The 27,644-nt window shown below is 36.0% G+C and overlaps 1 protein-coding gene across 3 annotated transcripts in view; it reads right to left on the reverse strand.

Annotated features, from left to right (window-relative positions):
* Positions 1 to 27,644, reverse strand: part of CDH8 (cadherin 8) — a 354,935-nt gene that overhangs the window by 55,778 nt on the left and 271,513 nt on the right. For all 3 annotated transcript variants that reach the window (XM_087870475.1, XM_087870474.1, XM_045806927.2), the window contains one exon: positions 10,658 to 10,779. In XM_087870475.1, the coding sequence (XP_087726601.1) occupies positions 10,658 to 10,779 (122 nt within the window). The remainder of the gene's footprint in view (positions 1 to 10,657; positions 10,780 to 27,644) is intronic.

Below are 27,644 nucleotides of genomic sequence, written 5' to 3' on the forward strand. Positions count from 1 at the left end.
CTGAAGCCTGCTGAAGTCTGAGATGAACGTTTTCAGCTAAGGGAGATTGGTGTTTACAGCTCCCTCATTATTATTCATTAGGGGAGTTTGTATTGTTAAGCTTGCACCAAGCTCAGTGCATGATGTGTTGGGGAAAGGGTGATGAAATGGTGACTCTTTAAATCAACTTCCAAATATCCCATGAACAAGTTAAGAATTTGGCTTAAACCATTTTTGACACTTCATTTTATCTTAATGCAGATGGCTACTGTCTAGACATTTTATCTAAAAGTGGACACCCGGTAAATCACTTGAAGGACTTTATGCTATTAAAATGCATTAAGGGGGCGCCTGGGTGGTACAGCGGTTGAGCGTCTGCCTTCGGCTCAGGGCGTGATCCCGGCGTTATGCGATCGAGCCCCACATCAGGCTCCTCCGCTGTGAGCCTGCTTCTTCCTCTCCCACTCCCCCTGCTTGTGTTCCCTCTCTCGCTGGCTGTCTCTATCTCTGTCAAATAAATAAAATCTTTAAGAAAAATGCATTAAGATACTCCTATCTAAAAGGCTGAAATTTTCACTGATGTAATAACATCCGAATACACTTAGCTTTAAGCAATAGAAGAAAAAGAACAGATTTAGTCAAGGAAGTGCACCTCCACACAAACAGATTTTATAGGTAACACTGAGTGGATGGCAAAGGAAAATCACACACATTTCCCCGTGAGCTATTATGACGTCAGTTAACTTTTCGATCACTGGATAACTATTTAATGGAAATGATATAAAAATTTCTGAGGAGGTCACAGATTTTTAGTAGTATGTTTATAACATTTAGTTTAAACATTTTTCCTTTCTACCAGCATTAGGATGCAGTTGAAAAATCTAATGTTTGATCATTTATTGTGGATTCTTTTCAAGGGAAGCTGGAAGTTTATATAAAAACTTTCAGAAAAACAAAGTGTATCTGAAATGTTGGGATAAGGAAATGAATTTCTGGGCCATACTTGGAATTCTGTGGGAGCAGACTCTGTTCTATTTCTTGAGATTACTAATTTGAAATGAAATAACCATTCTAAGGCATGAAACTCAAAACAGAAAAATTTTGAGAATTATGGGGCCATATCTTAATTCTGTTTTATTTTTAAAAATGACTCATTGCTTATCAACACTAAACCTACCTTACATTGTGTTCATTAGCAGAGACGACTAAAGTTTCCTTTAGACTATTTTACATTACTTCGAAAATATATAATGACAGTGATACTCCACTGTCAATAACAGTATCACTGTCATTGTTAACTTTTTGAAAGGCAAGCATCCAACAAACAAATACATTTGCGATGATCTGATCTGTTTACAACCATAAAACTATCATGGGATCTATTAGAATTCCCTGTAAGATTCTATAGATACTACTCACTGGCTTGTTCTTAGGTACCAGGCATGATTATATATGCTGAGTTGGATTTTTACCCCCCTGATTGCTGTAAGAACAGCACGTGGTAACCAGTATGTATTGCATAAATGAATGGATGAATGAATGATGTCAGCATATTTTAGCATCATTACTAATTCTCACTTAACTGTGAAAAGTATGTATGAAGAGACGTACTGGAACCTAGTGCACCAAAGATATGATATATAACATTTGATCCCAGATATATTTAATAACAAACTACCGGCATTCTCCTGCCCCAGTACATCAGGCTGCCTCAAAATCTTGTTGACATTCATACATTCTGCACCAGTATGTTAGTTAAATTGGGGCTTAGTCCTTCAGTATTTTGGAGAGCAGATAAGGAGGCACTCATCCATTCTTGTTCTTGCTCTTTCCTGGGATAAAGTTTCCCTTTTCATTCTGACACATAGCACAACAAAATGAAGACTTAGACATCATAGTTCCTTGTGAGTGTGGACAAGGTGAGAGGACAGTTGCAGTTTTTGGAATGCTTTCCAGCGTTTCTGTATTATACATCTGTGCTCCAGGAACACTCAACACTGATAGCCAAGGTGGTATCTACAATCACAGTACACTGTCACTTTTTCAGACAAAACCTGGTTTTCTTTTTTCTTGGCAAGTCTTTCTGTGGTGGTGTGAATTGGAAGGTGATGGAAAGCGGGTTGAATGAGAGTGAGTCAAAGGTACTGTAGGAAGGACAGCATCATTTTTGGTTTTCTACGCATTCTTCGACCCATTATTACCAGCTTACTTCTGATTATCAATATTAGCTTTCCTGGAATGCTAGCTTTGTTTCTTAGAGCAGGAGTTTTAAACTTGGGAAAGGAAATGATGATCTATGAATGACTGTCATATGGCTCAAACCTCTCAACTTGAAAGTAAAGTTGAGTGGAATTATTCATATATGCACATATAGGAGGGGAAAGTCCATAGCTTTTATCACATTATCAGTGATTTCTATAACTGAATGAAATTAAACAAAAACAAAATAGGTTAAGAACCATTCCCTAAAAGAGGGGTCCTTGAGAATAAGTCATAAACACAAGAGAAATCAAGTCATAATATTGATGATAGGTTTAAAAAAGAGAAAATACTGGAATTTGAGAAATTATTTTAAAATCCACATGATGACCCAGTTATCCTCCATTATTTCAAAACTGTATAATATAGTTCAAATATAAGCACTGTTCATAGCTGTTAAATGGATAGTTCCTGGATATTTGTTTTATAATTTGCATAGTAATCGAATCTCTACGGAGTCTTTTCTTTTCCTACCCAGAGTGTTTTCCCGTTGCCATGCCCCCCCCCTTTCTTTTTTTGCATGAGGACATCTTTGTCTTTAAAAACCATTAGGTGGCTGTTCAGAGCATATACCACAGAAATCCAATCTATGGAAAATACAACAGGAGGCTCTAGATTTGATTTGATATGTTGCATTTAAACACTAAGTGAAGTCTTCAGTCCTCTGGGTAGACATTTGGGGGCTGTGCCTTCATAAACCCATTTGGAGAATTTTTGACATTTTCTCTGTCTGTTTCCTTCACTGCCCTTTCCATTCCTGAAACTAAGTTGAGATAAAATGATTTAAAGCAAGGGCTCCTGAAGAATGTGTTTAGACCAAGTTTGGGGTTTCCAGTTTCTCATGCTCTTTTTTTTTTTTTTCTGGACTCTGCATATTTCACATGAATTTTGTGCACCTCTGAGTTAATATTAAAAAACTATTCCGTCACTTGCTCTGCTTTGAAAACCTCATTAATAGGGTAAAACCCACAGCTTCTAATATAGCTGAGAAGTGTCAGGTTCCTTTCAGTCTCTTCTCTCCATCTTCCACGGAATGACTTCCCAGGGATACTTCCTGATGCCTCCTTAACGTCCTAAACACCACTTCCTAGGCTGAGCATGTGTGGTGTCCTTTCACTTCCTGGAGCAGGATTTTTCTGACTGGCTTCCATTTACCACTATTCTATAGTTTCCTCTGAAGGAAACTGGAAAGATTTTATAACCAACCACGTTTGCTAAATGCCAAAGATCATACCGCCCTTTCGTGATTCATATGTACTTTTAAGTGCAAAGGAATCTTAGAGTTAAACACAACAAGCTGAAGAAAATGTTGTGAACTTTTTTAATTCAGTGCTTCGCAGTCTCATTAGGTAAACCCCCCCCCGCCCCCCCACACACGCTGCACCGTAGATTGATGTGCTGTACCCTACAAGTTTGCTCTCAGGCACTCAACTTTGAGAAATGCTATCCTCCAAAACTCCATCAGAATCTTAAAGGCCTAGAAGATTTCCACCTCTCTGCGGAGGCGTTGTGTCTCCATAGCTTGGTGGTTACTGCGTCATCTGCGTGTGCGTCTCTGCCCTTCCAACAACATGTCAGCTCCTCCAGGTACCGCAGGTGACCCAATATATGTCACTAGCACAAAGCCGAGGCCTAAGGCCGTTTACTACACATGTCAATTTTACTGTCGCCCAAAAGGCACCAACATGGCTTCTAAGAACAAATGGAAAGAAGCATATGCACGTGCCCACCTTGTTTCCATCCTAAATTCTTATTCAAGAACTTGTAGGTTGGAAATAAAACAAAGCAAATATATCTGTATGAAATAGACCAAGATTTTTAAACGATCCCTGACACCATTTTCTCTGTGGATCATTGATCTCATTTAGGTCAGGGGCCAGAATCAAACACATGGAATTTGGAATCACACAAGAGATTCAGCCGATATATATGTCGGCTGCAAACATGACTTCACAAAAAGACTTAGATTGTATGTATTCCTGTAAGTTGATTCCAGTATATTTGAAAAAATAATGATAATAACTCACAAATTCATATGGGGAGGAATAAAGTACAAGCCCTCCCTTCACCCTTAGTAAATAAAATACTTGGAAATTATCAGAGGAACAATTATCCCAATACAGGGAGCTAGATTGTCTTCTGTTATATTGACCCATTGAGGGACTATAACGTTTTGCTGCAAACCAAACTCCTGTAGATACAGTAACAATAACAAAATAACAAAACAATGCTAATGAAATATATTTTGCTTTTTAGATTATGACACTAGTTAAAATATATCCTAATAACTACAATTATTTATTAAGCACTTGATATTGCACTAGATATTTCTAAAATAGGATTTAATAGACGTTAAGGCTGAAGGTCCCAAAATTAGTAAATGGCAAAGCTGTGACTCAGATTGTTTTAGTTTGAAACACTTCCACTGTATTTTTTATTTATGCTTTCCCCTCTGTTGAAGGTGAGCTCTAAAAGTCATACCTCTGTTAATGATTGTCTTGAAATATGTTTTGTTACATATGATTTTTTCAAATATCACTTTATGCATTCCACTAATTTACCATCTCCTTACTCCACCCCCCAAAATGAAAATAGTACTTTATGTTTTTGTTGAGGTCATCAGTTTCATCTGTCTTAAAAATCAATCCTGTCTCCCTCTTGTGTATGCAGATAGATCCTGAAAGATGCCTGCTGGCAGGGAAGTTAAAATTAAATCTCCTAAATTTATTGTTTCATGAGTATTATAAAATGCCATATTTTCGATTCACTGTTTCACATTTTTTAGAAAAAGACCAACAGAAATTTTAAAAATAAAGTAGCAAACTCATTCATTGCTGGTGTTTATCAACAGATAATTATTTTTACTCTTCTCTCTAAGCTTTATTTCTTTTCACTGGAGATTTACTGGAATACTTGTGGATAAAGTGTCTTTATTTGTCATAGGACCTGATTTTTTTCCCTTTTGGAAAATGCTCACTCTTGATCAGAATCTTATTTCTCGGAAGTGGTTCACACAGGCAATGGAATCTCCAAGTTGGCTTCCTTGGGAAGCACCGTGAGATCCTAGGAAGTGCAAGGACGTGGGAAACCCATCTATACCACTTTTCATGGCCTTAGGGAAGCCCCTCGCTCTTTTTCAGCCTCAGCCCCCTTATTTGTAAAATGTGGTTGCAACACCACACCTGTGAAGCAGTGATACTGTTTGTATGTTGGACATCTGTCTATATTATATCATTCATGTAAGCTTACGGCTTTCACAATTCCATATCTCCATCTCCCCTGCTACCACATTAGACGAGCTACCCCTATTTTTGCAATTGCAGCCTTCTAAATGTTTTTTCTGCTTAATTGCATGTGTGCACGTGTGTGTGTACATTTTAGTCAAAATAAGACCCTTTCTGTCCAATCTTAGTCTTGCTTAGTGCATTCTTCTTATTACACTTAAGCCACAGAGGTCTTCAATTCTTCAAGCAAACCAAGGTCTTTCTCCCTTCAAATCTTCACACAAGCTTATCCTCCTGGCTAGAAGGCTCTTGCTTCCAGGCCTTGAATGCCTAGCCCTTTTCCATTTTTTTTTTTTCAGTTTCATTTCAACTGATACCCATTTAAAAAGTAACTTTCTCTGACAACACTATATAAAGTAGATCTCTGCTTTTTCTTTGTTCCCCTCTATTTAGTTGTGCTGTTTCCTTCTTCCAGTTTTCAAAACTGAAATTATATTATGGATTAATTCTTTTTTTTTAAATAAGCCCTTTTCCTCATTAAGTTCCATTAGAATATTTTTTGTCCTTTTTACATTATTTCCCCAGGTCATATTACAATAGTTAGCATCTTGTAGATGCACAAGAAATATTGTTCAACAAATAAATAAATGATTTTTCATTTGAAGAGGTTAGTTTTTGCACTGTGTGTGAGTAAAACAAGGGTTTCCATGGCAATAGCTGAGAAACTAGTTATTGAAATATTTGTCACTGCTGAATGAAATGAATTAGAACTGCGATTCTAAAATTCCGTGAATATTCATTACATGCCAAGCATTGGCTAGATACATATCTAGAAATATAGGATGTTATTTGTTATTTTCTTTCTTTCTTTGCTTTTTTTTTTTTTTTTTTTTGGACTGATACTATTCCTAGGATAAGCAAGCATCATATTGCTACAGTACTGGTCAGTGACAAATGGGATTAAAAGGGGTAAACCAGAGCGGTTTTTTTTTTAGCCCAGACATAATTAACTTGATGCCAAATAGCAATCCTCAACTTATATAAAGGGTGACGAAGCTCCAATTACATGCCACTGGATTCATTTATAGTAAAAGGGGACGTTCCTTCCTGAAGGAGAAAAGAGCTGATGCAGTCTGTCATCTAACTAGTTTTCAAACAATAAAATATTCTCTGGGACTAAATAAGAGACCTTGATGCACACCTGGAAATACAACATTTTCAGTGTAGTCTTTGCATCAATGAACCATCTGGAGGAAATCATCCTAATTATGTATGTATCATAAGCAAGGGGTTAGCATCTGAAACAAAATCCTAGAAGGACCCAATTGAGGGGACAAGAGGTAGAACAGAGAGATGGAAGGCCCTCTGGCCAACACTGATCACTAGAATTCTCTATTTTTCTTTCGTGTTTGGTTCTGAGTGTGCTATTGTCAAGCTTAATGAAGGAAGATACTGGTTTCTCCACAGCTGTTACCTGTTCTTCCACCCGTCCAGCCAGGTTATCATTCTCTTCAGAGAGAACCTGGTTTATCCCCAGCTGACTCCTTTTCAGCTCTTGATAGATGTTTCCTGGCTCTGGTGGAACGGGTCCTATCTTAAGAGGTCTTTTCAGTAAGAAAGCTCCATTTCCCTTCAGCTCTTCAGCCTCCTTTCTGCCCAGAGGATTTGAGGTATGTTCTTGCAATTCTATCATTTCTAATTTTATTACGTGTTTGCCAGAGAGAAAACTCTAGAAGGGAAAAAGACTGTTGTTTAGGGTGTTGTTTGCCACTAAAGCCCCAGTGTCTCATCAAGTCCTGGCACATAGTTTGTGTTTAATAAATATTTACTGACTGACCCAAACCTACCATCCTATTAGACACATGAACTGTCAGTTACATATTTTGCTAATTTTGAAATCTTTAATCCATAACGTCATTTCTGTCTTGGCCATTAGAGAAGAGTCTGTGGAAAGAATCTTTTCCTATTCCTCCTTTTAAACTGAGGGTTGAGTAATCTGTCGATGATTATATCATGCCGTGATTGAGTTGGAGACTAAAGAGACCTTAAAACTTTTGACTTGAGATAAATTACCTACTGGGAAATTTTTTATTTTTTAAATAGAAGTAACTAGCAATAGCAAATACCATACTAACATTTAATTAGGTAATGGAGGGATAATTTCAAGTGATTCTAGTGAAAAGCGATTCACATTGACTTTGTATAATATGGACTATGAACTATTTTTGTCATAGGTGGTTGTTACTCTTTTAAGAAATTCCAGAAAATGTCATCTTTCACTTCACAATAATGAAAAGGTGGGAGAAGCAGATAGGAATTCCAATTCTACGTTCAAAATGAACCTATGACAATTTTAGCACAGATGGGTCATGTACCAGAGGTCTACGTTTAGAGAAGAGGAAAGTGGCGTGCTTCTTTCCTTGTTAAAATTTGTATTTATTATTTGACTCTTTGTTTAAATGCGTCCAGTTCATTGGAAAAGACTAGTCATGCACAGTAAAATTCTCTGTGTTTATGTTGATACTGGTTTTCATTTTGTTCGATGTTTTAAAAACCTCTTTCTAGAGGTGTTCTCAGTCCAGAAGGTTTTTACACACTGGGTTTTTTAGTGTCTTGGCCTTGATTATTACTAATGATCTCCAGCTGCCTCGTTTCTCAGGAAGCTGATCCCCTTTGAGTTCAGCCTTAAATCCGTACCTTCCAGGCAAACCAGACATTTCAGAGTCCTCTATATTCCTTTCCCTGAGGCTGTTTTAAAGCAGACATTAATGGCTGAAAATACTGATGTAACTATGAATTTAGTGCTAATGCCGTTATTGACATTTGTTTTTCATGAGTGTGTGATCACCTTATAATGAATATTCTGATTTCAAAGTGAGTTAAGTGGTTTGTGGTGTTATGAGAGATGATTGAAAGTGCATCTGTGTTGAACTTACATAAACACTATTTGGTGTTGATAACAAATATGAATTTTGGAAAATGTTAAATATAAAAATGAGATCCTTGAACCATTAAAAGTGAACTAGGAATGGTGTAATGAATCACACATGAGTTCTGACTAGCACAAAAGATGCAAGGAATTCAGGAGCTGTTTGAACAACTTCCTGTGTATCAACCAGTCAGTCATATGTCCAAAGCTGATGTGAACAGTCAAAAACCTGATCTCTTTATGTAAATACGAACTCTGATAAACATACCTAAACAGATTCACTTGAGGATAAGGTAGTGGCAGTGGACAGATACACAACATAAACATTTCTTCACAGAATGAGTCATTCATTTTGATATGCAAAAATCATAAAACAAAGAATCAACTGCTTTTTTTTTTATTTTGATCTCGCAGAGGAAAGATGATGAAACAATGCATTTTTTTTTTTTCTGAGGATAAGAACTGCTGAGGAATCATTAAAACCTTGGAAACAGTCAAAATCCACAGGGTAAACCTCCAGGATCCTGGAGGTCCAAAGGCATGCATATGTCAATATCACAAGTGAAGCCAATGTGGGATTTTTGAAATATCAATGCCATTGACTCTCTGAACTTGTGTGATGAGTTCTGCATGAAAATGTTTTTGTTTTCTGTTTTTTTTTAATTCTAAAGCATTTGACATATTCTGTGTGATCAGAAACGTCTGGCTTATAAGTCTGTGATTGGCTACATTACCCCAGGAACAATCTGGTCCACACAACCATATCCTTAAAACTAAACTATGTAAATTCTGATCAAACTCTCTGTGCCAACTTGATCTGCCAATTTAGCTAAATGATAATTACTGCCATATACACACATAAATATACACATACACTCTACCCTCAAAAGATTTACAAATGAAAATGTTCAAAAGATATGATAGAGGGCAATTCCACATGATGAAATTAGGAAACATTTAGGTTAATGTTAGAATATTTTTAAGAGTATCATTGCTAAAAGTGAATATTTTTGATATATTTATCACACCTAGGTATTTGAAATTAGTTTTATTGCTAGAATTTTAGCTTTACTTGGTGTGTGTGTGTGTGTGTGTGTGTGTTTGTGTGTGTGCACGCACGTGTATTTTTGTCTTATTTTGGGAGATGAAAATGAGGCTAATCATTCTGGTATAGGAGAGTTGTCTAGGGGAACATCTCCACTGTTTCACAGGGTAACACACTGATCTTTTGTAATAATGAAATAAAAGTATAGGGCTACGGTGCTATTCCTTTCTGTAGGTGAAAAAAATCTGACTCTTGTCAGGTAAGCTACTCGGCAAATAGTAAGTTTAATTCCTAACACCCACATGAGGCCCAAGAATAGTTGGATTAACAACTCCAGTGTCATGCTGTCAGCTGCTGTTTATTTAAATTAAAATGTCACCATCCAGAAATAAATTAGGAAGTTGAAAAACGATAAATTTCTTAAACATACAGTACTTTGGCACCTTGTTAAAATAAATCTATTACATTTGTGTTTTTAGAACTTTACATAGACTATTTCCATTTTGACATTCAGAGTAGAGCACGTTTTGTCTCTTTTTTGTCCTTCTCTCTTCCTCCCTCCCTCCTTTTTCCTTCCTTCCTTCCTTCCTTCCTTCCTTCCTTCCTTCCTTCCTTCCTTCCTTCCTTCCTTCCTATTTCTCTATTTTTGTCTATCTTCATTGTCCCTATCTACACTACATAAGACAGGTTAAAAAAAAAAGTTTCATCAATACACAATTTTCAGATGCTTTACTTGCACGTCTAAAACACATTTTTCATCCTATGTTGATCTAAATATAGCTACATTTTTACAGATTGCAAAATTCACTTTCTACCACTGGTCTTCCTGGGTTCCGCTCTTAAGTGTTGTTCTTATGGTTGGTAGGAAACAAATACGCCCGCCCCATGAGCTTTCCTCTAGCTTCCTGTCATAAGAAGGTTAAAATTTTTGTCCCCGTCTCTCTAAGACCTCCCTATTGTAGCCATAGCCTGAGATACTTTAAGATCCTTATTTGGCTCCAGGTTTATGGCACAGAAGGTTATTCCACTTGGGGAACCCTTTTGGTCCTAAGTAGAGAGAATTAACCTCTCAAAAAAAAAAAAAAAAAACCCTCCTTCTCTGTTCCCTGCCTGTGACTTTGCAGACAGTAAATGATGAGATGCTCACTCTAATGCAGGTTAATCAAATATGAGACAGTTGTATACAAACATATTCAGCATTAACAACATGGAGATATTTACTTGGCCGGGTTTTCCATTTTCACATAAAAATGCCTCATATTCGGATGCGAATTCAGGGGCGTTGTCATTGACATCCAGCACTTTAATAGCAACAGGCACTCGTGATATCTGACTGTGGTTCCCTATGGGAAGGAAAAAATAACATCAGCATTGAGGGTACTTCATTTTTAACGTGCAACTCAACTTTCTTCTTGAAAGCATGTGTGTCTGTTTCAACTTCCCTTCATTAGGGTGTTTTCAACATAGTGATGATGGAAACTGACCATTCAGTAGGAGAAAAAAAACAGCACGTGCTTGACGGCTTAAGTATAAATTAGAATTTCAAACACCATTTGCTGGAGCTTAGCTTGACAAAGACCATCTCTGAAAAACTTAGAGGTTTCCTTGATGAAGAAAGCGTTATTTTAATGATAAAATCCATTATACAAAATAAAAAAAAAATGCCCTGTGCAACAAAGATTTATCTCTTTGTTTAGCTTGGGTAGCACTCAAGCCATTTTTCTGCTATTACCGTATTTGACTGGCCATATGTTAAAGATGAACATCCAAAACCCAGGAAAAGGCCAGAACCAAATCACTGGTGGAGACAGTTTCCTTAACAATGATAAAGATAATACTAAAGAATGGGGAATCATGCCTTTGTGACTTCTATTTTTTATCAAAAATTGACCTTGGGATCTTTTTGGATAAGATAAGCCTAAGTCATTTTAATATTGTCATTTTCATAAAGATTTTCATCAGTGTAAACAGATAATAATCTTCTCATTTTTCCAGGTCAGTTCCAACAGCAGAGAATTTAATACGAAATCCTTAATCCTTAAGTCCTTAAATTTTAAAAGTTACACACACACACACACACACACACACACACACACACATGCACAGAAATCCGGTGCTCTAATACACCGGTGACTTCGGCCATGTGATGATTTTTCATTTGTAATATATGCAATACACTTTGTACCATGTAATAATCTTTTGATCTCTTGTAAATTATACAGAATGCATTGGTGATGGCCAATTCTTTACTTGTGTATCTGTGGCACTGAATATTTATATGTAAGCCAAGAGGGGGGAAGTGTGTGGCTTTTGAATGTGAAGAAACAGACTTGCATTTGATGTATCAAAGTGATCTTTGTGATAATTGATTAAATTCAGAGCTCTAAAACCTTCAAACACTAATTTTTTTCTGAAATAGGAACATACTTCTAAAGCACACACTAAATAATCATAGCCATGTTATAAATTTATAGTTGGTTAAACCCACTGGCAATGCTACAAGATCTGAATTTAGTTAACTAGCATGGCTACTCTCCAGTATCCTAATCTGATTAACTCTGGATGAATGAATATTACCCTGTGGAATTCCTACCACCTCAGTCATGGAACATAACCTCACTTCGCCAAAATCAAGCCAATGGCCTTACATGTCTCACCTGATAAATCCCTTTTCTTTTACTATCTTATCTCTAATAAATGAATTTATTCTTCATTCAGAGAGGAACCATGGACCTCTCTAGTTTCAATGGAAAGGGAAGTTTAAAAGAAATGACAAGATCCTAAGACAAGGAGCTTATATTTTATGCTTTACCCACTTGTGTAAGGTGGAAAAATAAGGTGTAAGGTATTTGAAATAAAGTGCAATTATATCCTTAAAGATTGACACCTCTTCTCTATCCGGACCATGAGCTGAATAACAGCTGCTAGAGAGGAAAGGGAATATAGTGTTTGCACTAAACAGCAATGCTGGGGGTCCCAGCTTAGCTTCTACTCCCCACGTGATCTTGAACAAGTGACTTAACCTCCTTTTATTCCAGAGAAAACTGAAACAGAAGAACTTTATTTCCAGACTTGGTAAAAATAGGAGAGAACATGATAGTGCTCAGATAGTGTTAGGCACATAGTCCAGGGCATTTTAGCTTGTGCTCCTTGTAACTGTCCTTATGATGAGCACCAGGCCTACTGTGTAGTCTATGCGGAGGGATAGTTACATAAGTATGTCTCATTCAATCCTATGTGAATTACAGCTCTATGGAACTATGAATCACATTCAGTTCGATGTAATTCTCCTATTTTAGGTGGAGAGACTGACATTCACAGGAACATATGCCTTTACCAATACTATTCAGTTAAAAATTAACCCCCAGGTGTAGCTTTGGCCTCCCACACATGAGACCTTTGCATATTATAGTATCGATGAAGTTCAAAACAAAATATATCTGTTTAAGGTAACTAATCATTGCCATTTCTTCAAGAACACATCCAGGTTTCTTATAAATACTGATCTCATGAGTTCCCACTATTTGAAGTTTGAGTCCAAATATCAAATGCCAAAATGGATGTATCTTTAACATTCTCAGAATTGCACTAAAAATCTGTAAGCCTCTTTGAGAGACTGACAATTTAAAGTCCATATTTTTTACTCATGGTACTATTTTCCCCAAGCAGAGTCCCTTTAACTGTTCATTTCATTTAATAATTCTCTGTATCTCAACTCTACAAACTATTGATAAATTATTTATATAACATCCATTTTCTCTGTTCCACATCCTAGACCAACTCTTGTGTATATAAATGATTATAGGAGCCTTCTATTAGGTTTTTGTCTTCCATCTCTCTACCCTTCAATTAACAAATAGCCAACGATCAACATGGGCTTAATAAGCCACATATACAGAATAGACAGTGAAAACTAAGTGCACCGTCTTTGAAAAAGTACAAGGGAAAGCTGTTCTCCTTAAACATGATTTTGCTCCTTGGGAAGTAAAGAAAATGCTAACCTTATTGAGTCAGATTCACAGGCAATGGTTGCTGGGGTCAAGTCTACCAACTGATACCCTTTGTTTTCCCTCTTCGGCTGCACACATACCTGACAGGAAAACATGCATACACAGATTTTTTTTTTCTCATTAGTTTGGCAAGGGATATTTATGCTAAATCCTGTGTTCTCCTCTCTTCTCCTGATCTCAGCATTGAAAAAAAAAAGAAAAAGCAATTATCTCTTATATGCAGATGGCCAACGGGTGGTAAGACTCCAGCACAAAAGATAAAAGCTCCATGAGCTATTTATTGGGCTAACTCTCAACATTAAAGTAGTATACCTTTCCTGATATGTAGTGTCAGGGATAAGGTGATATTTATTCCAGGGCTCAGAACGTTGGAATAGCATCATTCTGGTTATTTTTTGGTTAGAAGTAATGTGGGATGAGGATCTGTCACTTCATACTGTTAGAAGATCCTGAACGACAGAGGTATCCAATCACGATACTTGATCTGTCCTAGCACTTCCGCAAGTCAGTGATATCTTAATCTAATGGGCAGTGGGCATTTTGTAAATGATAATAGTTTCTTCTTTGTTTTGGCCTGTGGAAAACTCAGAACTCAATTGGAATCTGCTCATAACTAAAAAGAATCTCACAGTGTGTGCATTGTGTATTATGTTTACTGAAATTTGGTGTATTTTTTACATTTATTTAAATTTAATTGCCCAAATTTGCTAAATTAATTACTTCTTACATTAGATAAATTGGATATATTTTTAGGTGTTTCCTTTTAATTTAGTAGCTTACAGTATGTCTGATTGAAAGAAGATAAAGAAAACCTAAACTATGTACCCTGGCACTGAAAAAGGATATGCTAGTGGATTATGACAAGACAGAATTTCTGTAGCCTTAGTGGCTCCATAAAACATACTGCACCCTAACTAACAATGTAGCATAATCCCTTCTCTTTATAACTGTTGAATTCCTTGTTAGCCTTTAAGATTCAGCACAAACTACATCTATTCTCAAAAGCCTTTTTAACAAACAATTGAGTTTTTTTTTGTTTTTGTTTTCGTTTTTAAGGATTTATTTATTTGACAGAGAGAGAGAGCTAGTGAGAGAGGGAACACGAGCAGGGGGAGTGGGAGAGGAAGAAGCAGGCTCCCAGCGGAGGAGCCTGATGTGGGGCTCGATCCCAGGACTCTGGGATCATGCCCTGAGCTGAAGGCAGGCACTTAACTAACGACTGAGCCACCCAGGCGCCCCTGGGGATTTTTGTTTTGTTTTTGTTTGTTTGTTTGTTTTGGTTCCTTTTTGACTTGTGGCATGCCAGCATGAGGAGCAACCCCATCCCATTTCCCAGAAAAACTGGTAAAAAAAAGAAGGGTGTATATTTTAAGTTCTTTGGAAAAGGTCCTAAGGGCATATAGCCAATAAAAACATTTATTCAAGAAAATCTACAAGACGTTGGTAAGATAGTCTGTGGCATTTGAAACAACACTAGCTTACTCCCCCTACTCTTAGAGGTCAGGAAGATGAGAAATACCCTCTGACTAACACAGGGCTCCCTCTCCCCAAAGCTGCTAGTCAAGGGCTCTATATCCAGGAAGGACAGAATGTTAGCATTTCTCTTCCTGCTCAGATCCCTGTTGCTGAGACTAAGTTTTGGGCAACTGCAGGTGGGGCTTACCTTCTTCCACCAAGTCCCTACTTGTGGGACGCAGTTCTACATTGAACAAGGCATCCCTGAGAATCCTGGGCCCTGATCTTCTTTGCCATGGCTCATAAAGAGAGGTTTCATGCTGAGAGAAGTGAACCAAGAAGACTCAAGGCTACTGCTCTCCACCCCCCACCCCCTGACTGACACACACACACACACACACACACACACACACACACACACCCTCTACCCCCCCCCCCCAGGACCCTCCACTCCTAAATGTTATTAGGAAATGTTCCCAGGAAAGAAGTTTCAGAGCCATGGCTCAGTCCTTCGGTCTGGCGATGGGAAGGAGGGTGAACCATAAAGCAGACAGCTCTGAATCTTTTAGAAAGAGCTGATAGCCTTTTAAAGGAATGTGGCAAAGTTGAAGCCCAGTGATGATCTCAAAATAGTGGACATTTTTGCTAGTTGGTAGAAACAGAGGAGATAAGGAGTTCTTTGTGACTGAAGAGCTCCAGTCTGTCTCAGTCTTCACAGGCATATTTCTTCCCCTTAGCGCATCCTCTACTTTTCTGTCTGTAATAAAAACACTTGTTACTAGATCCTACCCAGGTAATCTAGCATGATGTCGTTTTACAATCTCTAACTTAATCACATCTGCAAATACCCTTTTTCCAAATAGCACATGCGTGGGTTCCTGGGGTTAGGACCTGGACATATCTTTTGGGGGGCCACCATTTAAGCCACGATAGTTCCTCTTCCCAAAAGCTAGGACATTTGTGATTGAATAGGATGATATTCTCCCAAACCTGTTCCTGCCATGAGAAACAAGGATATGTGAAATTAATTTAGTTGTACATGCTTATTTGAATTCGTTCTTCAACATAACAAAAGCTCAAAGAGGTTTAAAAAGCTCATAACTCCCTCGTGAGATTTTTGTCATTCATTCATTTATTCTTTCATCATTCTTTAGTATTCTAGTAAATAATTTCATTTGTATTCCCAGTTATAAGCAAAGTTATAAGCAAGGAATCCACAGTACCCCCGCAGCTACAGTATGGTTAGTTTATATCTTCATCTATCCTGCAAAATATTCCTTTACAAAATGCTGCAGAAGAACACAGGAGGCAGAGACATTTAAACGAGGAAAGGACCTTTGAATTAGCTTTAAATAATGAATAGAAGTACCCTAGGTAAAGCAAGGTGAAGCAATCTTTCAGACAGAGTTAGCCACATTCAAAAAGGCCCAGAAGCCCAGAGAGGATGCCATCACCAATAAATCAGTAGCCCCAGTGGTGAGAGGGTCCAAAGAAGTAGCTGATGGTGACACCAGGACACAAAGTTGAGGCCAAATCAGGAAGAGTCTTGTGTCATATGCTAATGAGTATGGGCTATGTCATGTGATCATGGTCAAGCCATTAAAGTATTGTTGATGAGATTTACAATTTTAAAATGTTAGCATAAAGCAGACAGGCAAGAAAAGTTAGGTTTGGTTTGGTTTGGTTTTCCTAAGTATATGAGTATCTCAGAAATATACTGATTATTTCTCGAAAGTGTTAAAACTGGGAGAAAAACAATAAAATAAGCAAGAAAACTAGTGCCTCATGTCCCCCAAATAACCCCAAATGTGTTCCCATTATCTACATTAGATTGAAATTATTGCACGTGTCGTATTTAAGTGCTGAAGATTCACTTTTATCTAAACTAATGAAATGATGGCAGTTCAAATTTTAAAGATATTATAGAGCAATAAAATTAATTAGATAAGCTTCTGAGGAAATTATTCATGTCCTTTGTGACTGGCCCCAAAATGTTTGCCTTTCATCTGATACACAAACATTAAGTATAAAGATATTATAATTAGAAAATTGATTAGCATTCATTAAAGATTAATTTTCTAAACACAAGAGATGCGACACAGTGGTCTGGAAGGAAAAGCCCGTTTCAAATGGTCACAAAAGTCAGACTGTTTTCACATACGATGGGAGGAAAAAAAAATGAAATGGCACCTCGTGTAAACAACTCCTTGACTTCTACCATTTGAATCGCAGTGACTTCCTGTCACCTCTCTGTCACAGAGCCTCATGAATTGCCCGTTAATTTTGCCCTTTTATAATCAAAGGTAATGGAATACTGCCAAGTCTAAGTTACTTGGGAATTTGCTTCTAACTAGTTTCCATGAGCTGTTTTTGCAGGCATCGATTGAAATAAACAGCCTCTCCTTTTCAGACTATAAGAGAAAAAAAAAATGATTTGACAAATTTAGATATACTGGTGGGGCTCAATAAATAATTCTTGAGCCTTCTACAAGGAGAAGGGTGGAAGCCATGAGCACTAAATTACAGTCAACAGGGGAATGCAAAATAAGAGAATTTATAATTGAATAGGGATGAGAGGAATGGTGGAGGTTTATAAAATAGGAAGGGAGGAACTGAATATGTGATAGAAAAGATAGCAAGTTAGGAAACTTAAAACTGTTGAGAATGTGAAAGTCTTGGAAAATAATTTCAGCAGCAGATTTCAGCTCTCTCATGGTGAAAGATAAAACTTTTTGAGATCTATTATGCCCATCAATAAGATAATTTCTGAATTGCTCGTAGCTGGTTTAGCAATCCATAGGTTATTAAATAGGAACAACTTAGAATATAATTAACCAATGGATACCAGCAGGTACAAATAATGCTCCTGGGGATATTAGGTTTTCTCTTGACAATATTATTCTCGTGTTACCCTTTCACTATCACAGCAACAGTTTTGATGGGTTGGTTCAAACAGTCTTTTGACCCCCTCCAGTATATACCAAGAAATTTCTGCCTTCTAAAAGGCATCGTGGGAGCAGTTAACCGCCAGAATTGTCATAATTTTTTGTCGTTGTATTGTGAAAATTTCAGCAAGCCAGACTACGAAGAGGAGACATTCTGTTTTACTCCTTAAAAACCTCTGTCATATTTACAGAGTAATTTAGAATTAAATTGGAACTTCAGTCAGATGGGGGCTTTAGTATCGAATAAATAAAGCTCATAAGGCATACTTTTCTATTGCCTAAATAGTAGTGTTCTCAAGAATGGGAGAAAAGTGCTGTCTGTGTCTGAGAAAGTTGTGGACTTAGACATATTTCAAAATGGCTTCAACTGCCTGGAGAAAATGACCCCTAAGGGTGACTTTGGTTCAAGTCTTCACTGACCCCTGTCTCGTTTTCCTAACTGACTGCTAAAAAGCATGCTACCTGGCTATGCCATTTTCAAACGCTCTCCAAATGGGGAGAAAATGTGCAGCTCCCTTATTTATTATATTGATCTTCTGTGAGTCTGGAAATTGTGGAGTCCTGCATAACCGTGTGGCAAGTTCTCCACTCCACCCTTTTCCTACCTACCTACAGTAACCCTCATTAGCCTTTCCTCAGATCAAGAGGTGAGGTCCTTAAAACTAAGTAATTTATGGTTGTTAAATTTTGATGCCACGGGAAAAAGTTTTCAAGCCATTTACATGAGCACTAACTTATAGTATTTTTATTAAATGTAAAACTTTTAACAGTCACATTCTAAATAAAGAAAACATCTATGACTATTTATAAATGAAAAATCAGTAGTAATGAGAAGAGAGCTATTACATTTTCCATCTTTCTGTTAAAATTTATTATAAAATATTACTTGTTTTTAATTGATGAGGCTTACAAATTTGGTTTCTTCTGTTGTCTATATGCTTTTTTGTTTTGTTTTTGTACGTGTGTATGCATGTGTGCTTTTTAGTTTGTTTTGTTTGAGGTGTTGCTCCATTTACTGAGTATTGTTTTTGTCCAATTTGTGACTCAAATACTGACTTTTTCTGGTACAGTCCTAAATACATATTTCTAGCTTTTTTACACAACTCCTCTTTCTCCCAATTGTAACAGAGAAGGAAATAAAATTCTGTGTTGAGTTTATAACTCCCATGTCCTCTTTGATAATCTAAGTAAGTCTTCTTTGCAGAAATCTCTCATTCTACTCTGCCAACAAAATTGCATTATACCTCTATTACCAAATCCTCGGTGGTTTTTCTTTTCCGTCTAATTATTTCAAACAGGATTGATTCAAGATTATTGGAACTGAATATCTGGAAGTTACTTTGACAATGCAATTCAGTTTAAATCCCTTATATATTCAAATCTTAATTAGAGAGACTCACACTTAAAGAGGGATTAATGTAAAGATGTATCCAATATTCCATTTAAAGGTTCATTCAGTACCAGCTTACAACAATAGTTGCGCCCCAGTACATGGACATGCATACATGCACACAAGACCACATACACTTTACTAGAGAAGAAAACTAATACTGTAAACTACCCAATATTTGTTGCATGATCTGTTACGTACCATATCTTTGGGTTTTGTTGGGTTACTATGAAGATACTTTCTCTCAAATGTAAATATGATCTCAGGGTATGTAACGACTGAAATCAACCTGTATAACTGAACTATCTTAGTAGGTAGTAAAGAAGTGTCCATTCTTGAACATCCAATGAGTCTAAAATAATGGTATATTATATAGACTCCAGTCATCTTGTCCACACTTACTCAAAGCTAGGAAGGGGTAAAGTGGAAATGTGAATCCAGGGCAGTGTGACCAACAAAAAAGGAAACAAATAGAAACAAAACTAATTACTAAAATATAATACTTAGGAAACAAAATCCTAGAGTAGAACATTTTCAATATGAATCGCTCCTCAAATAATATGACCATAATAAACCAATAAACAATATTTTAAAAGGTTCAATATTTCCATTAACATGAAATGTTCTATTAGTGAATTTATATACATAAATAATAATTATGTATATAAATAACATAGTAGCCATATTAAAAAGAAAATCCTGGGATGACTCCCTTAAGTTTTCTGTGTGGGGTCAACTTTTGCACTTGAAGTCAGCTATGCAAACAATAAGCCTATTCCAGTAGAATTTTATAAAACAAACAAACCCCTGTAACCACCATCCAGATCAACACATCCAGCATAACCAGCTCCCCAAAAGCCTCTCATGTACCCCATGCCAGTCATTGTAACTGTTAGGGTAACCTCTTCTCTTAATAGGACATTAATTTGCCTTTCTTCAGAATGTTATAAAATTTGAATTAATATATCGTACACACTGGCTTCTTTATCTCAATATGATATTTGTAAAGTGATTCCCATAGTTGTATGTAACTATAGTTGATTTTTCCCATTGTTTGGAAAATAATTTCACTGAACAAATATACCACAACTTATTTATTCTCTTACTGGTGGATATTTGGGTATTTCAGTTTCAGGCTGTTTGGAAAGTACTACTATAAATATTTTGAGTCTATCTTTAGGTGCACGGATCCGTGAATTGAGCTACACTGCATACTTAGGAATAAAGTGAAAGATGATAGGATATGCATTCTTTCAACTTCAGTGTATGTGTCCAAATATTTTTCTAATGTGGATGTACCACTTTACACTCAGACCAGCAATGTGTTTTATAAAAGTTCAGGCTGCTGCAAGTCTTGAACCACACTTGGTAAAGCTAGTTATTTATTATTCATTTTAAATTTGATCCATTGTAGAGATGTGAAACTGTATTTCGCTTAGGTCCTAACTTGCAATATCTTGATGCCTTGATGCTAAGAAACTATGATGGTAATATGTCTGCTTGGATATCCTCTTCTGTGAAGTCCCTGTTCAGGTTCTTGTCATTTTGTAATGGGGTTGTTGATGTTTTTCTAATTGGTATGCACATTAGTCATTATGAATATGAGTCCTTTGCTACATGGGGTATCACCATACCTCCTCTCACTGTGTGGCTTGATTTTTCACTTTCTTAGGAGATGCAACTTCTTTAATTTCTCTCACTAATGTTTTCTAGTTTTCTGTTCAAAGATCTTACACTTAATTCTTTAGATTCTGTTACTATTTAATTGAAGTTTTTTTACTATTATAAGTAGTATCTTTATTTTCTCTATTACTAGAAAATAAAGTCTAATTATTTTAGAACTATAATAATCACGTAAACTTATAATAGTTTAACTGTGGACTTCTTTTTCATTTTTATGCATTCTACTCAATCATGTTGTCTGTGAAGAGTGACAACTTTATTTCTCCCTTTCCAATATTTTCACTTTTATTTCTTGCTTGTATCTTACTGTACTGGCTAAAACCTTCAGTATAATTGAATGAAGTACCAATAGTAGACAACCTTATCTCATTTCTAATTTCAGGGAGAAAGCCTTCACTCTTTTATACCATTAGATCTCATAATTGCTATGTGTTGGTTTTTTTTTTTTTTTTTTTTTTGGTACCAACCCTTTATCAGATTAAATGCCCTGCTATTTCTAGGGTGCAAAGAGTTTTTTTCATGAACAAGAAATGGATATATATACTTTTCTGCATCTATTGAGATCGATGCTAGGATTTTAGGTTTTTTTTCTCAATATTTTAATTTTCAATAATAGATTTTTTTTTTTCAAACGTTACAACCTGTCCTTGTATTACCTGGTTGTAATAGTGTATTTTTCTATTAGTGGAATTGATATGCTAATATGCTACATAGAATTTTGTTTATGAGAAGCAGATTAAGTCTCCATTCTTGTAATATGCTCATCAGGTTCTGGTATTAAGATTAGGCTGGCTTCGTGACATGAGGTAAAAAATGCTCCGTCTTTTACTTCTCTCTGATAAAGCTTGTGTCTGGTTCATTTGGGCATGACGATTTGTGTTAAAAGTTAGTAATTATGGATTCAGTTTATTCAGGAGAGAAAGTGATAAACCTGTTTTCGCTTTTCTATTATTGCAAAGACTACATTTTTAACCTATTAGCCTATTTCATATGTAGTTTACACTTCATGGGCATAAGTTCATAACGTCCAATTATTACCTTTTTTAACATCTATAGAGTCTGTAATAATGTCCCCATCTTCATTTCTGATATTGGTAACTTGTACCTTTTCTATTTTTCCTTGCAAGATTGGGTCAACTTTATTCATCTTTACCAATGACCAGCTTTTGTTTTTGTTGAATTTCTCTATGGTATCTGTTTCCAATTTCACTATATTCTATCCTATATTTATTTATAAAGATTTATTTATTCAAGAGAGAGAGAGAGACAGCGTGGTGGGGAGGGATCAAGGGAGAAGGAGAGAGAGTCTCAAGCCGACTTTGTGCTGAGTGTGAGCTTGACATGGAACTAGAATTTAAGACCCTGAGATCTTGACCTGAGTGAAAACCAAGACTTCAATGCTTAACTGACTGTGCCCCCCAAGCACCCCTTACCTTACATTTGTTTCCACATTTCTACTAGTTTTTAGATTTCTGTTCACTTTTAGCCTATTGGAAGTGGGTGCTTAGGTAACTGATTTTTAGCATTTCTTTTTTTCCAGTATAGGCATTTTAGGCTCATTTTCCTCTAGGCTCTGTAGTGGCTACATCCCACAAGCTTTCCCATGTTATGATTTTGTTATCTTTCATTTTTAAAACATGCTAATTTCCTTTGTGATTTTATTCTGTTTCCATGGATTAATTAGAAGTGTATGGCTTAATTTCCAATACTTGGAGTGTGTGTGTGTGTGTGTGTGTGTGTGTGTGTGGCTTTTTTTTTTTTTTTTCCTGGCTGAATTCCATTGTGTTAGCATGTGAAAAGCATACTCTGCCTGTGTTGAGCCCAGCTTTTGGACATTTTGGGTAAATATTTCAAGTGTGTTGAACCAGAACATTTTATGTAATATTGAGTGCAGTGTTTTAGACATTTCATTTAGAATGTTAAATTGACAGTATTCAAATGCTATCCTTGTAATTTTGTTTTTTGGTGGTTTTTGTTTTGGTTTTTTGGGGGGGCTACTTGTTTAGTAGGGAGTTGGGGGTTAAACTCTTTATCTACAAATGCTGATTTGTTTATTTTTCTTTTTGTTTCTGTCAATATTTTTTTTACTTTATATACTTGGGAAATACATTATTAGGAACATATGAATTTAAGATTTTTATATCTTCCTGCTGAACTTAATCATTGATCATTATGAAAATTTTCTCTTTATTTTTGGTAAAATTTCTTTCGTCTTACTCTGTAGCTGAACTACTTTGCTTTGGTTTGAATTGGCATCAATGAGCTTCCTTTAATCCCCCGAGTCCTTATGTGTCCTTAATTGATTTCTCTTGTGTGTGGAATTTAAGAAAGAAAATAAATGAACATATGGGAAGGAAAAAAAAAAAACCCACAAGAGTTAAGAGACTCTTAACCATAGAGAACAAACTGAGGGTTGCTGAGGGCAGGGGGATGGGGAATGGGCCAAAAGGGTGATGGGCCTTAAGGAGGGCACTTACTATGATGAGCACTGGGTGTTAAATTTAAAGGATGAATCACCAAATTCTGCTCCTGAAACCAGTATTACACTATATGTTAACTAAATACAATTTTTAAAAAATTTGGGGGGAAAATGTTATCAGAACAGATAAGAAATGTGATTCAAATATTAGTTGCCTTTTATTCTGGTCTAAAAATTAAAGAATATTAAAGTATGTAGCTTACTAACATTTAGTGTGATTGATTATGTATCTGGGTTTTAATTTCTTATGCCTTTCCTTCATCACTTTATTATTTTTCCTGTCTATATTCTTTTGGATTGATAAATTTTAATTTTTCCATTTCCCCATTAGCCAATTAGTTACATAGACTTCTTTTTTTTAATGATTTTTTATTATATTATGTTAGTCACCATACAGACTTCTATTAATATTATTTTAGTTGTAACCTTAAATATCATATTCATTTATTGTTTTTTATATTAATAGCAGTATATGAACATACAGTGTTTTTTAGTTTCAGTTTTACAATATAATGACTCCACAATTCTATATATTACTCAGCGCCTGTCAAGATACGTGTACTCTTGATCCCCTTCATCTATTTCACCCATCCCCCTGCTCCCAACTCACCTCCGGTAACTATCTGTTCTCCATAGTTAAGATTCTGGTTTTTGGTTTGTCTATTTCCCTTTGATAGTTTGTTTTGTTTCCCAAATCCCACCTATGAGTGAATTCATATGGTATTTGTCTTTCTCTGACTGATGTCATTCAGCATTATAGTCTCTAGATCCATCTATGTCGTCACAAATGGCAAGATTTTGTTCTTTATTATGGCTGAATTTTGTATATATATATATATATATGTATGTATATATGTATTTAATACATATAAATATTAATTATGTATATTTTATAAATGTCAAATATATAGATATAGATATGCACAGGCAAACACTTCTTTATCCATTCATCTGTCAGTGGGCAGTTGGATTGCTTCCAAAATTCGGCTATTGTAAATAATGCTACGGTAAACACAGGGGGCCACATATCTTTTCAAATTACTGTTTTTGTATTCTTTAGGTAAATACCCAGTAGTGTGATTAATGGGTCATAGTGCAGTTCCATTTATAATTTTTTCAGGAACCTCCATACTCTTTACCACAGTCCCTGCACCCATTTGCATTCCTACCAACAGTGCACAAAGGTTCCTTTTCCCCCACATCCTCGGCAAAACCTGTCGTTTGTTGTTTTTCAGTTTAGCCATTCTGACAGGCATGATGGGATGTCACATGGTCGTTTGGTTTGCTTTTCCCTGATGATGAGTGATGTTGAGCATCTTTTCATGTGTGTGTCGGCCATCTGTATGTCTTCTTTGGAGAACTCTCTGTTCATGTGTTCCACCAATTTTTTTTAAATGGATTATTTGGGTTTTGTGTGTTGATTTAAGTTATTTTTACATTTTGGATAACAACTCTTTATCAGCTATATCATTTGCCATTCAGTGGGCTGTCTTTTAGTTTTGTTGATAGTTTCCTTTGCTATGCAGAGCTTTTTTTTCTGATGTAGTCGAACAAAATATTTTTGCTTTTATTTCCCTTTCCTGAGGAGATACATCCAGGAAAATGTTGGTAAGGCCAAGTTCAGAGAAATTACTGCCTGTGCTTTCTTCTAGGATTTTTAGTTCTGGTACCTCAAATACCTTCTGGTACCTCAAACCTTAATCCATTTTGATTTTTTTGTGTATGATGAAAGACAGTCATCCCGTTTCATTCTTTTGCATGTAGCTGTCCAGACTTCCCAGCACCATTTGTTAAAGAGACTGTCTTTTTCCCATTGTATATTCTTGCCTCCTTTGTCAAAGATAATTGACCATATAATTGTGGGTTTAATTCTGGGTTTTCTACTCTGTTCCATTGATCTATTTGTCCATTATATTTTTGTGTGTACCAATAGCACACTGTTGTGATTACTACTGCTTTGTAGTATAACTTGATGTCTAGAATTGTGATGGCTTCAGCTAAGCTTTTCTTTTTCAAGATTGCTTTGGCTATGTGGAGCCGGGGTGGCTCAGTGGGTTAAGCACCTGACTCTTGATTTCAGTTCAGGTCATGATCTCAGTGTTGTGATACTGTGCCCTATGTTAGGCTCTACTCTGAGCATGGAGCCTGCTTGAAATTCTCCCTCTACGCCTCCCCCCCCCCCAGCTTCCACTTTCTCTCTCTCTTAAAATTTTTTTTAAAAAAGCTTACTTTGGTTATTTGGGGTCTTTCATGGTTCCATGCAAACTTGAGAATTATTTGTTCCCACTCTGTGAAAAATGCTGGTGGTATTTTGATAGGGATTACAAACTGTAGATTGCTTTGGGTAGTATAGACATTTTAACAATATTTGTCTTCTAGTCCATGAGTATTTAATGTCTTTCCATTTACTTGTGTCTTTAATTTGTTTAATCAGTGTTACATAGTTTTCAGAGTACAAGTCTTTCACCTCCTTGGTGAAGTTTATTCCTAGGCATTTTATTACTTTGGGTGAAATTATAAATGGAATATTTATCTTAATTTCTCTTTCTACTTCATTATCAGTGTATAGAGATTCATTTGATTGCTGTACATTGATTTTGTATCCTGTGACCTTACTGAATTCATTTCTTAATTGTAGCAGTTTTTGGTGGAATCTTTAGGGTTTTCTCTATACAGTATAATGTCAATTGCAAATAGTGGACATTTTACTTCTTTACCAGTCTGGATGTGCTTTTGTTTCTTTTTGTTGTCTAATTAGTGAGTCTAGGACTTTCCATACTACATTCAATAAAAGTGATGAACAGCCTTCTCTTGTTCCTGACCTTAAGGGAAAAGCTCTCCATTTTTCCCCATTGAATATGATATTCATTGTGGGTTTTTTGTAGATAACCTTTATTAAGTTGAGGTCTGTTCCCTCTAAACCTACTTTGTTGAGGGTTTTTATCATGAATGGATATTATAGTTTGTCCAGTGCTTTTTCTGCATATATGGAAATGATCATATGGGTTTTATGCTCGTTCTAAGTGGTGTCATGACATTAATTTTGCAAATATTGATAAATATTCAGTAAATCCCAGTCGATTGTGGTGAATTAATTTTTAAAATGTATTACTGTGTTCACTGATAGTATTTTACTGAGGATATTTGCATCTGTGCTCATCAGAGATATTGGCCTATAATTCTTTTTTACTGGTGTCCTGATCTAGTTTTGGTATCAGGGTAATGCTGGCCTCATAATGAATTTGGAAGTTTTCCTTCATCTTCAATTTTTTGCAGTAGTTTGAGAAGCAGAGATATTAACTCTTCTTTCAGTGTTTGGTAGAAATGAGCTGTGAACCTGTCTGGTCCTAGACTTCGGTTTGGTGGGAGTTTTTGATTACTGATTCAATTTCATTGCTGGTAACTGGTCTGTTCAAATTTTCTATTTCTTTCTGTTTCCGCTTTTTTAAGTGATAGGTTTCTAGGAATTTATTTCTTCCAGGTTGTTGAATTTGTTGGCATAAAATTTTTCATAATATTCTCTTATAATCCTTCCTATATCTGTGGTGTTGGTTGTTACATTTCCTCTTTAATTTTTGAATTTGAGTCCTCTCTCTCTCTCTCTTTAATGATTGTGAATAAAGTTAATCAATTTGTTGATCTTTCCAAAGAACCAGCTCCTGGTTTCATTGATTATCCTTTCTATTCTATTCTATTCTATTCTATTCTATTCTATTCTATTCTATTCTATTCTATTCTCCTTTCAGTTTCCACTTGTTTCTGCTCTAATCTTATTTCCTCCCTTCTGCTGGTTTTGAGTTTTGTTTGTTCTTTTTCTAGGTCCTTTAGGTGTAAGGTTAGGTTGCTTGAGATTTCTCTTGCTTCTTGAGGTAGGCCCTGTATTGCTATAAATTTCGTTCTAAGAAGCACTTTTGCTGCATCCTAAAGATGTTTGGACCACTGTGTTTTCATTTTCATTTTTTTTACATGTAACTTTTTATTTATTCTTTGTTTTCTAAGTTTACCCTTTCATTGTTTAGTAGCATGTTATTTAAACTCCACGTACTTTGCACTCTTTCTAGACTTCCTCTTGTGGTTGATTTCCAGTTTCATAGTGTTGTGTTCAGAAAAGATGCACAGTATGACTTGTATCTTTTTGAATTTATTTTACTTCCTTTGTGGCCTAATACGTGATCTATTCTGGAGAATGTACCATGTGCACTTGAAAAAAATGTATATTCTGCTATCTAGGAGGAAAAGTTCTAAA

Source organism: Ursus americanus, chromosome 21 (genome assembly GCF_024610735.1).
Source record: "Ursus americanus isolate L20-20 chromosome 21, mUrsAme1.1.p, whole genome shotgun sequence".
NCBI classification, from domain to species: Eukaryota; Metazoa; Chordata; class Mammalia; order Carnivora; family Ursidae; genus Ursus; species Ursus americanus.